At 37.1% G+C, this 12,844-nt stretch overlaps 1 protein-coding gene across 1 annotated transcript in view; it reads right to left on the reverse strand.

Annotated features, from left to right (window-relative positions):
* Positions 1-216: 216 nt before the first annotated feature.
* The window catches only part of nrg3a (neuregulin 3a), a gene marked incomplete at both ends in the record, with an annotated part of 353,495 nt that continues 340,867 nt past the window's right edge, over positions 217-12,844 (reverse strand). Inside the window, 3 exons of the mRNA XM_081351000.1 lie at positions 217-784; positions 5,960-6,139; positions 9,518-9,636. Coding sequence (XP_081207126.1) covers positions 217-784; positions 5,960-6,139; positions 9,518-9,636 — 867 coding nt within the window. The remainder of the gene's footprint in view (positions 785-5,959; positions 6,140-9,517; positions 9,637-12,844) is intronic.

A 12,844-nucleotide genomic window follows, 5' to 3' on the forward strand; every position in this document is an offset into this window, starting at 1 on the left:
GAGATGACAGACTATTTGGTTTCTTTTTTCTAAGTAGAAGTTTCTCCTTAAATAAATGCATATAAATAAATTATCTTTTCACATGTTCTAGGCTGCCACTCTCCCACGCTTCTACCCACTGCAGGTCCTCAGAAATTCAACGGTAGGTTTCAGTGGTATTTTGGCAGAGCGTTCTGAAGCCCCAAGACGTTTGTGGTTAGTCCTGTCAACCCCTTCTCATTGGCCAGGCTTTGTGGCATCTTTGTGTGTGTCTCTCGGGTTCACTAAGTGAGTCTCCGTGGGCCCAAAAGAGGCCACTCCCCCTTGTCCACCCCCATTTGCTAAAAGGATGCACACAGTCTCTTTGGCCCCCTGAGGGACGAAGCTACTGATGTCCTCCTGTTTCCTCTGGGCATGTGCTAGCGCTCTGAGCTGTTCCTGAGCCTCATCCAGTAGTGAGGCCACTTCCTCCCGTCTAACAGCCGCTCGGTTGGAGACCGGTACGTTGGACTGTTGATTGACAGCTGAAGCATTTGCTTTGCTTTCCAGAGGACTAGCACGGCTGCTTCCATCAGTAGGGACGGTTTGCATACAGGAGACCTCATCCTGGTAGGAGTGGACGGAGGGGATGATTGGGATAGAGCAGGGTCGGTAGGGAGCAGGAGGACTTTGGCCAGGGCCACCCGACCTGAGGCTCCTAGCGCACCTGTGGTCTAAGTGGCTGCTCCAAGATTTTGAGGATTGTGAGGCTTGCATATTGTAAAAGGAATCCTGATGTAGGTCATTACCTGGGCCGGAGATGTTCCTGCAGACAGAGGAAAAGATGACAGAGTGATTAAGGAAAAGAGAGGAATGTATATAGAATTAGAGTGTCAAAAATGAGATTTCTTAGGAATGTTTGTTGAATCCTAAGAATTGATACATATTCTAAAAGCCAAATAAAGCTAAAGTGTGTGATTTCTGTGCCTGTAGCATCAACAAACACAATTGCAAAAATAATGATTGGTTCAAACAGGTTCCTGAACTTGTCACTTGAAAGTCAATCGGCGGCCATATTTGAAACATCTCCAGGCAGCAATTTTAGGCATGCAAGACCAACTCCTATCTACTTGAACGGGGAAATACTGAAATCTCAAAAACTGCTTGCCGATTTCACATTTAAATATTTCAAATCCAGCACCAAAATGACTTGAACTGACCAATAAATGTTTCTTTCGGTCAAATAACATAAAAATAGTGTATTTTCAAAGTTGGTCCAGTCAATGCATTGCATGAATCTAACTATTTTAATGGGAACTGGAGCTTTTAACAGCAGCTGCAGAGGCGCAATGACTTTACCAATTGGCTCTCTTATTTAGAAGGCGAGACTTATTCTGCAATATTGCATTGTGAATTTTCTCCCATTCATAGTAATACAAGTGAAACGTCTTGGTATATGCAGCCTTTGCCATAGTCAGTCAAACAAATAGTCCCGCCCCAAACTCGCACCACTGGTTGAGTCAGTGTTGCTTTACTTATTATAGTTCTTTGCATATTAAGGTGGGATACAAGAATGTATTTCAATAAAAAAATCTGAAATTGACCCTGTCATCACAGCAGACATTATTTAATAATAATTTAATGTCTGACATAATAAATGACTTAATGAGCTGCATAAAAATCAAGGATTTAAAAAAAAAATGTTTAAGCTATTAAGTGTTTCTGGAATGAATAAAAATACTACACATTCAGGTATCTCAGTTTATTAGATATTCAACATTCAATCTGTCTGCCTGGTAGCCCAGTGTCTTCTCTGACTCATAATCGTGTACTTCAGCTGGGCTTTAGCTGGTTTCCTGATTCAGAACTTTCTGCTCCCCGTGGCAGTCATTCTTAAGTTAATCTTCTGACGATTTGAAAGCAAAATTCTTTTAAAAGGGATGAAAGCAGAAGTTCCATCCAACCAGACCTTTGGTAAACTAATCTCTCAATTTAGGAGCAATCGGTATTGTTCCCCTGATTCATTATCTTTGTGTAATAATTCATAATCCCTGACAAAGAATGGCTTTTCTCACAGCATCAATATTTAACAAGCACTTCTTTTTCTGATAATGACCGAGTCAGAGTTAAGCCTCAATCAAGGGGAGGCAAATTGTCTGATTCTATTTTCTATGAAACAGAAGATATGACAGAAATGCCAAGTATTCCAGCAGGCCATGGATCATTTATCCTGAAATATCAAGACTTGAAAACAGTTAAGGATGCATGGATTTAGCCTGAGTTTGTGAGATTTTGCTTAAGATTAAAGATCATGATTTGATTTAATGTGATCATTTACAGAAATATCAACAGAAAAGACAGCTCTTTTGAACAAGACTAAAATTTCACATGCTTTTAATGAAGTTCCTTCTGCTATTTTGTGCTGAGCACATCTCTCCTCTAGTCGCATATATCAAATATAGCTTTGACTATGTGACAAAAGGTCTGGTTCACATTGCATCTTACTCTGCTTACAGAGAGGAAGAGCCTGCCTGCCTGCCATTTTGAGCAAAGTTTCTCCAATCCTCAAGAACCATCTTCCAGAAAAACAGCAGAAAATATGTATAGACTTGTGATTTAAATGTTTATTTACATCCAAAACAAATGGGTTTATACTCGCCACGTACGCACAAGCGCGAAGGTGCGCATCGCAAAATGAAAATAAAGGTCTATGTTTAATAAAAATGTTCATGAAATTAAATAAAAATGTTTAATGTTAGTGTTAATGTTTAACCGTATACATAATGGGAACTATATTCTTAGAAGGCGAAGCACTACTTGGGCGGAGTGCTTTGCTCGCAGCACCTGAGAAGCCCCGTGGTGAGGGGCAGAGTTCGCTCAGAGTTGGAGTAAATCAGTAAAGGGCTTCACCTTCTGAGAATATAGTTCCCATTATGTATACGGTTAGAAGATGGCTGTGTCTCATGTGACCTTGTTATTTGTACACGCTGACTATACAAATCACAACATGTAAATAGGTAAATGTTGGCGTTATTTTGTCACTTATTGGGAGCAGTATGCTAGCTGGAGCCATTTACCTCCAGTCTTTGTGCTAAGCTAGGCTAGCGGTGTGTGCGTCAGACAGAGTTACGGCACGCACGGAGATGAAAAGGGTATGTATGGACTCATCTAACTCTGGGGGATACGGTGAATAAGCTAAAGTCCCAAAAAGTCCCTTAAATGAAACTAAATATATTTCAATGGTCTGATGCCACAAACCTGGCAAATTCCAATTATTTATCTCTTTAAAACAAGAAACAAAGAAAACCCTGTCCTTAACCACAGTCAGCAAATCAGATTAGAGCTTGCCCGATTGTAAAAGGAGACTGCTGGTGGTCTGCTTATATACATGTAAGTTACACTCACTCTCTGTATCTCACGGACAGACAGATCATTTCCAGCTATTTTAATAATTACAGTGTAAGCAAGGAGGAAACATCACTTTTGAGGGTTAGTAGGTGACACTGTCGTGCTGCTCAGTGCAAATTATGATTTATAACCTTATTTCCTGCAATGCTGTTGTTCTCATCATATCATGTAACAGTTTCAGATACCTGCATGAAATAAATTAGGCTGAAAGGAAAACAGCTCAATGGGTGTCACTGTAGTGAAATACATTCAGGGCATGCTTTGAGGTCTTGTTTAATGAACAGCCCGGCCTCTTTGAAAGCCTCTTACTGAAAACACTTTAATAAGCAAACACTCACTGTAAGACAAATACACAACTGATGAGGTTAGGTTTTAGATACCGACTTTATCAATAGGAGGTAAACCACAATCTGGGAAATATCTGAATTCTTTTATACAAAACTTAGTATAAGTAAGCAATTATAAATGTTGTCTATATACTTGCTAAAGTACCCAGCTCGAGGAAATCCAGACAACCCAGAGGGGGGTTGACAGGTACCTTTCGATCTAAAAATACTGGGAACAATAACACTATGAGTAATCTGTTCCCTACGTAAGCCATTCTAGCGAGATAACAGCAAGCTTTCTGGGACGGAAGGAATGAGATGGCCAATATTTTTTTTCTGCTGTCATATGCAAAACAGTATGCAAAACAGTTTTATCTCTGTCTCTCTCCTCTCTCTCTCTCTCTCTCTCTCACTCTCTCTCTCTCTCTCTCCTCTCTCTCTCTCTCTCTCTCTCTCTCCTCTCTCTCTCTCTCTCTCTCTCTCTCTCTCTCTCTCTCTCTCTCTCTCTCTCTCTCTCTCTCCTCCCCTCTCTCTCTCTCTCCTCCCTCTCTCTCTCTCCCTCCATCCCTCCCTCCCTCTCTCTCTCTCTCTCTCTCTCTCTCTCTCTTCTCTCTCTCTCTCTCTCTATCTCTCTCTCTTCTCTCTCCCTTCCTCCCTCCCTTTTTTCTGTCACTCCTCTCCTGTCTCGCTCCCGCTCTCTCCTTCTCTTTCCTGTCCCGTATCCCAGCCTGTCTCTATGGTAACGGAGCTCTCTCCGGCAGAGAAATATTCTTTTGCAGGCTGGTAGGCAGGAAATAGGTCAGTGCTTAGACCCCGTTGGAGATTTAAAGGGAGGTGGTGTCTTCCGCACTGCAAAGCCTTCCTGTATAGAACACGAGGACTAGCTGGGCCAGGATAGCCTACAGTGTGTGCGGGTTGATGACTGGACCATTCTAGCAAACTTATCCAGGACTGCCCATTCCATTGATATATCACTGACTGTTTAATTGGCTATGACAGTGTGGTTTTTATTAGCTGTGCTGCTTCTGGAAAAGACAGCACTCCCCAGTGCCCTCCTGTCTCAGTGAGTCATGCCTGCATACAGAACTTCAATAATAGAGCTCAGACAAGCCCGCTTGTTGCTCTCGCAGTCGGCATGGAGACAAAAGCATACGATCACCACTGAAAACTTGGGAGCAGTTATAAACAGGCTTTATGGCACATACACAAACCCATTAAAGATATACTCTGGGTAAATGTATTTTGCCATACAATAAAAAGTAAACCTTGCCAGTGACATACCACCAGTCATGAGACCTCTCTTGCCTGAGAGAGACAGGGCCCTGCCCACAAGTGGCAACATCTTTTTTCATGCTTGAATGTAAAAAAAAAAAACAACAACTTATTTTTCACATATTTTACATTGTCGCAGCACCTCTGTCTGTAATGCTCTCTTCAGTTCCTGTCTCTAAGAAGCCCTCAATGTGATCTGATTGGTCTGCTGGATCAGCGTGTTGTATTTGGTTAACCAATTTGTGTGTTTTGGAAATGTCACAGCCCTTCCCATAACCTCCTGGACATAGCAAAACGCACTGCTAATGCAACTCAACCACCATATGCCCTGGGCGGGAATTATTTAAATGAGGGATATTGTGACGTGTACGTTCCTGGAAGAAAACTCAAGACTACAATCAAAGCATTTCAGGGAGTTCAGAAACAGTGCTTACTGATACAGAGAATAACTCCCTTTGGAGTGGACTTTATGCTTTGTAACCTCAAACGGCAACTTTACATACTAAAGAAAGCTGAAAATGTAAAAAACAAAAAAAACATTCCTTCCACTTTAGGAAAAAAATAAAAAATAATAATAATTAATCTTTATATATTGAACCTGAAGAAAACTTCTTGAATTCAGATCTAAGATGCAGTAGGAGAAACAGAAAAATTACAAAAAGTGAGTGTAATAGTCTCTGCCTTGGGTTCTGTGGTAGAAGCTGCTGTTTAAAACTACAGATTGGCTCATAAATCTGAGTATAGAGGGAACGGACAGTGGGGTCCTGGTAGAGGCACACAGTTTCACCTACCCGAACTGACATGAACACCACCCTACCTCCAAAAAAAAATAAATAAAAAAAAATCCTTGCATGCAATTTTCATTGCATTAATGCATCCCATTCCTCAGAGATTCACGGACTAGAGTTTAATCCATTGGGGCAGGACTATGTGTAAGCATTAAATAATTAGTATTAAGCTCATTGACCTGTAGCAAATTAATGTTGCTAACTAACCTTCTCACTGATTCCCTCTCTGAGCTGTCTACTTCCTGTAGATGTTGGTAGGCAGGACCAGAATCTCTTGATCCACCAATGGCATTCAGACATCCTGTGGTTATGGGTGGTGTTCTGCGAGATGCAGGCCGAAGAGCAGAACGACTTCTCTGATCTGGACTATGAGAAAGGGAACCGCTCCTTTAAAATAAAACAAAAAACATATCACTCACGGATTTCTTTATTTGTACTTTCGTGTTAAATTTCACGTTATTGCTGGAGTCAGTTTGATCCCCAGTGAGAAACGGATCAAATCTGAAGAGTAAATGTTTACTCAGGGATAAATAATAATATCTTGATGTGGGGCTTTGACTAAGCCAGATGAACATATTAAAAGCATCAGAAGAGAATTGAACAACAACAATAATATTTATTTAAAAATTATGTATTTTATTTTAATTATTTGTATTATTAGAAGGTATTGTTTTTTGCCTTAATTTTACATTTTTATTTTAAGTTTGATAGGACAGACGAAGAAAGAAAACGACTGGATAGGAAAGGCAAACAAACAAATAAAACAACCAAACAAAACCAAATTATTAACAGAACATGAAGATTAAACCAGTGTACTAGTTTAGTAGACTAGCTAATGTACATAAATGGCACTTTTTTTTCTTTTTTTTTTTTTACAAAAGAAAATGATAGCCTATATAAAAAAAACAAAACAAAAAAACCCCCAGAAAAACAAACAATTGATCAAATAAATACAATAAAACTGCTATTTTAAATATTTTACATCTTTCTTTGGTCTGCTGAGGTTTTTTTTTTTTTTTTTTTGTGAGGAAATCCAAAAAATAGCACACGACTCAGAACAAAGTAAAGCAGCGATACTCAATCTTATTTCTCTCAGAGAATTTCTATCCCAGTCTATAGTGTCCTAATGTTAAATGCTTTACACTCACACTTTCTCTCTGTCTCCATCTGGTGTGCTGAATGTTTTACAAAGAAGGACATGTATAAAGCTTGCTGAGAAAGACACTGGAAATAAACAACACTTCGGAATTCAGGATTTGGTCTATACACACATATATGTATGTGTATATATGAGAATAATGTACTAGATATATCTCCTCTATCATTAAAAAACGGAGCACATTACCAATGAGTCACCTTGTTCCCAATTAGATATTTATGTGATACTGCTAGGAAAACTACAGGGAGATGTTGTACATACGTTTCCACCGAATGGCGCCACATTAACATGGAGATTAATTGACCTATAAGACCGCTGGCAGTGGGGAGCACACATTTGACTATTTGGTAAAAAATAGCCTGAAGAGAAATTCATGCTCGATTTTAGAGATGAGTCTCCAACAGAGAGATAATTCACTGCATATTTAAGTCCTTCCTTACACTGAGTCAAGTGCAATCAGTTAAATTGTAATGATCCTTTGAAGACATGACATTTGGAGAGGGGTGGGACAGGGGCAAAGGCTGTTTGCAAACAAATTGCAAGTCATCATAAAAAAAAAAATAGATATGTGATTGCAAGAGTGCACTGAGCCACAAACAAAAACAGAGTGGAATCAGGGCTTAACGTTTAGTTTGATGAAAGTATGAGGATTAAACAGGGCTGAAAGGATTTGTCTCTGCATTCAAAGATCACCCCAACCCTTCGATAAAACCCTATGACACACGAGAACTCTTATCCGCGCACGTGCTTTGGGTGTGGATGACCATCATTTAAATCAAAAGATCATTCATATCAGATTTTTTTTTTTTTTTAATGAAACCTAACAATCTATTAAATCCTCAAACAAACTCCATTTCAAAGACCTTCTCTAAGCTGTCAGAAAAACATTTCTGAGAAATCCTACCTTAGCAATTGTTGTAGTCCGTTTTTTTCAGACAAGCTTTTGTGCTTTCCTAATGCAAGTCTATTGTGGAATTATATGGATAGTTGTAAATGCAATTTTATGGATATTATTAGAACCTAAATCACTGCTGCCAGGTCACATAATAGTATCTAGAGAGGATCCAAATAGTAGCCTACTTCTTTTTAAGAAGTAAATAGCAAGTGCTGTCATCAGTAAGAACATCTACATTTGCTTTAAGGTAAATCTTTTCCTTCACATATTGATTCACATCATTGTAGTGCTGATAGAAACTAAAGAATGTGCGAATGTGTTCAGTTCACTCACACTAATATTATCAATTATAAATGATTTGACTGTAATAAGTATTTGCCTTTACTTTTTAATCACGTTACTGTGCAATTTAACAGTTTCTTTAATGAAAAACAGCAGATAAAAATACTTTGCAATGTTACAATTCATTCCAGCTAATGTAAGAATAATATCCGATAAGTTTATGAGCACATTTGACTGATAATCACACTGTTCACGGAAATTCCTACGGGAAGCTCTGTTAAGCTTGTCTGAGTTAGCCACCTGTCAGACATATGTTAGCGTTACAAAGTTTGGGGTCAGTAAGATTTTTTTTAAATAGAATTATAGATTAATAGATTAATACTTTTATTCACACACAATAAATGGATCAAAAGGGACAGTAAAGACATTTATAATGTTTAATACAAGATTTCTATTTCAAATAACTCATGTTCTTTTGAACTTTCTGTTCATCAAAGCATCCTGAAACAAAATGTATCACAGTTTCCACAAAAATATTAGGCAGCACAACTGTTTTAACACTGATATAATAAGAAATAAGAATTGATTTAACAAAAAAACTAACTCAGAAAAACAAGAAAACCAAGGAATACAAGAAACAAAACTGAGGAAACCAACGAGACAACACCAGACAAAGAACATGGGAAACACTGGGGTTTAAATACACAAGATAATAAAGGCTGGAACAAGGATCAGGTGAAAGTGATTAGTAGCTTATGGAGATAAATGAGGGTAACTATGAGGTAAAAAAGGTAAACACTGAAAGTAAAACACAGGAACCATAAGAACTGCAGAATGCATCCTAAAAATCCAAACAACAAAAACAAGGTAGACAAACCCTGGGAATACGTAACAATTACTTCTTTTACTGTATTTACTGTCTAAAAATGTAGCTTGGTGAACAAGACTTTTTTCGAAAATGTAACCGACCCTTGAACTTCTGAACGTTATTGTATCTTTTGGAACAAAACATGAACATGCCATATTGTAATACACCAGAGATCTGACCATAAACAAACACTTGACTGGTAAATTACATTTCCTTACAGTGAAATTGATCTCCATATACTGTTGCCACCTATGTTTTTGCTATTACAGAAATGCATATTAATGTATGCATTGCTAATTATATTTATTATTTTAATTTTTATACTATTCTGTAAATGTACCGCAATCATTATTGCATGCAATTTAATTTCTCTCTTCAGTGCTTTATGACAGGTCTTTATGCTGTATCGTTACAATAATCACTGTCAAAATTTCTTGCAATGCCATTAAATTATAATGCAAAAAGAGCAGTCTTTAGAAGGATTTAAAAAAAATGGTTTTATGACGACATTAAGAATATGCTGTGATGATTGTTTAAGAAGCAATATCACTATTATCATACCTGGTGTGTTTTCCTGTCAATGTGCCTTGTGGATTGGTAGAGGCAGCAGTGCTTTGAGCGAAACTGGACTCCCGAACAGCGCCTCCAAGTGGTGGCAAGGACCTTGTGGGTTTAGAATACTGCAAAAAACACAATATGCAAGACAAATGTTAAATATTACGCTGTTGTCTATGGGCAATTCAATGAACTGTCACCTAAACTTTTAATGAATACATTTTTTTTAGTCCCAGTTGGATAATATATCCAGAAAGCTCAGTCATCTTCTCTACTCTTTGCCTTGAATCTTGGCTTTGACAAAGAGTCAGTGGACGGTTTCCACTGATGTTCAGATAATCCAACAGACCTCTATGGAACCTGCAGACAAATCTAATTTAAATTTCACACCTTGAAAGAATTCCTCATAAAAACCCTTTTCTGCTTCAGGCAGAATGCACACAATGATCTAAATGTCAGAGAGATACTTAATCTCCTCCACTATCCCACCTTCACTTCACAGTGTCGAGTGGAAGAGAAGAGAGGGAGTGTACAGGAAGAGAACTGATGGCTGACAAGGGATCAGAGAAGGGCACTAGAGTTTCACTTTCAGGACTATGTAAATCCAAGCAATGTCCCAATAGCTTCCTCTAATGGAACTGTGGGAACAATGTGCAGTGGCAGTAGAGACCATATTGTTTTTTTCCCCATCCTTTTTCTTTCCTCATTTACATTTATGTATTTAGCAGACATTTTTTCCAAAGCGACTTACATTTCATGCAGAAAAACATGAATGTAGAAAAACTATAAAAATGTGAAAAAATATGTGGGTCCACATATGTGAATGTTTTTTTTTTTAAAATATTATAGCCATGAATAAAAACTTTTTATATTTGTTCTACAGTACATTCTCAAGTACCTTGGCCTCATGTTTTTTGCACATTGAACTATCCCACATCCAAAGAGCACTGTGATGCAGACTTTATACCTCAGTAGCCCTCTTTGCATCTTGTGTTCTATACATTTCATCAGTTAAGCATTCCTTGGGAATCAAATTCATGACTTTGCCATTGCTAGCTCCATGCTCTACTGTTTGAGCTACAGAAACACTGGAACTTTATTGTGAATGCTTAAAAATATGCAGTGTATGTGCATAGTAGCTCATTATTTTCCGTTCTGCAAATTATGACCGGGAGCATCTTTACATTATGATTCAAATGCGTCATGTAACATCCCACCCTACATGACTTTATTCATTTGTGATATAACAGTAGCTTGGAGGAAATGGCTTGTGTCTGTGAAATATTGACACTGCCTTGACAAAGAAATTACATATGCAAGTGTGACATTTTTTTTTTTTTGATGTGAAATGTAACCCACAAACAATACCATGGGCAATTTTAAAATGTTTTATTATCTATTTTCTATCTATTTTATTTATCTATTTTGAAATGAGTCATATGTTGAACACTTACATACAACTTTATCTTTTAATTCAAAACAAAAAATAGTTTATGATTACTTTAGCCAGTTATGTTATGCTACTTTATGTTATGACCATCTTTCTCTCTATGTTAATATGAATTGCATAGCTGTATGATCAAGAGACTCATGATGACAGTGAATGTGCTATTGAAAATATTAGGTGAGTGGGAAGGAGCTATAACGAGAAAAAAAGATGTATACAGAAGGAAAAAGGGAGCCAGAGAAAAAGTAGAAATGAATCTGTGGGAGGATGTGGTGGAAGACATTCTGACTAATAACAGATTTATGTGAATTCAGAGAGAAAAATAAAAGCCAAATATTCAGAAAAGGTAAAGAATATGGTTTGCTAAAATGGTGAATTATTTTTTCTCAAACCCAAATATATTCTAGCAATAGTATATATATATATATATATATATATATATATATATATATATATATATATATATATATATATATATATATATATATATATATATATATATATATATATACTGTATATATATATATATATATATATATATATATATATATGACTCAGAGTGCTACAAAAAATCTTAAAAATCATTTCATGCAACAGGTTTGAAAAAGCTGATTCATTCTAAGATGTAAATTTAAGTTCTGTTTAAGGTCTGAATTTAAGTTCAACGCTTTATCATATGGGTAAGTATTAGATAAGCTAGAAGCCTATCATTACTGAAGCAGTCAATTTCTTTTTCCGTAGAGATGCACTTTGACCACACTCAAAAGAACACTGTTCAGGCGATCAATAACTTTGTCCGAAATCTTTTGAAAGCATATTTCTGATCTGGAAGATTCATTTTTCAAAGCACAGCCACCTACATTTCCAGAAAATGTAAACAAACAGGCTTGAAGAGGCTTAGCTGTCAAATGTATACATACTGAAATTTTATTTTGGGGGGTGTATAATACAAATGAGCTGAAAATTGAGACTTGTAAAAAAATAAACTCTACAAAATATTTCTAAGTAGCATAGCTGGTGTCTCAGAAGGACGGTTAGGAGGGGATGTTAATATAATGGATGTTTTAATTTAGCCATTATGACATGGCTAGAGCTTGTGCAATCTGCATGATGTTTCCCAAGTTAGATGGTAATTGTTTTAAATGCCATGCCAGAGAGGAATATCTGGAGTAAATGTGTTACATGTGACAGGGTTTAGAGAGCAGTGAATTTCATTAAGTTGCTCACCCTCATGCTAGCCACATTTCAACAGTTTGAATGGTATATTTCACATCCATAATAATAAAACATTGTGTGGTATGCAGGGGCAAAGCTAACAACAAACAATTCACATTTACATGGCAAACATCAGCCTAAAATATCATTCTAGACCAGACAGGTTGTATGCTACCTGCGTATTATAAATGTTTGTTTATATTGAAGGGTGTGGATTTTGGAATAAACTGCTGCTTCAATGTATATGTAATAAGTAATTATAATAAAGGTATTCATCAATATTTTTCCTCTAAATGTCACATGAGTTGAATGACTTCTCTAGGCTTGTGAGATTTTACTTTGTCATCGAAATTACCAGTGTGATTACTGAAATGTTCTTTTCATGTATGTCTGTATTTGATATCTGAATGCAGTAACAGTGCTTGCTCATTTAGCCCGGCTTCCAGAAATTAAATATGGAAAGATGTTTTGTTAAGAAAGATCTTCAACGTGTCAGTACATACATCTGTTTTTCTAGGGTACCCTGATGACTATAAGTCACAGGGGTCATTGAAGTCTATAGTTTAAGGAAATCTTTCTCAGTTAAAACCTTACTTTCCAGTTAGACTAAAGTGTAGCTCTCCTTGAGAAAAAGAACGCATTATCTTGATGTTTTGAGACAAGACTCCTGT

Source organism: Scardinius erythrophthalmus, assembly GCF_964197995.2.
Source record: "Scardinius erythrophthalmus genome assembly, chromosome: 21".
NCBI classification, from domain to species: Eukaryota; Metazoa; Chordata; class Actinopteri; order Cypriniformes; family Leuciscidae; genus Scardinius; species Scardinius erythrophthalmus.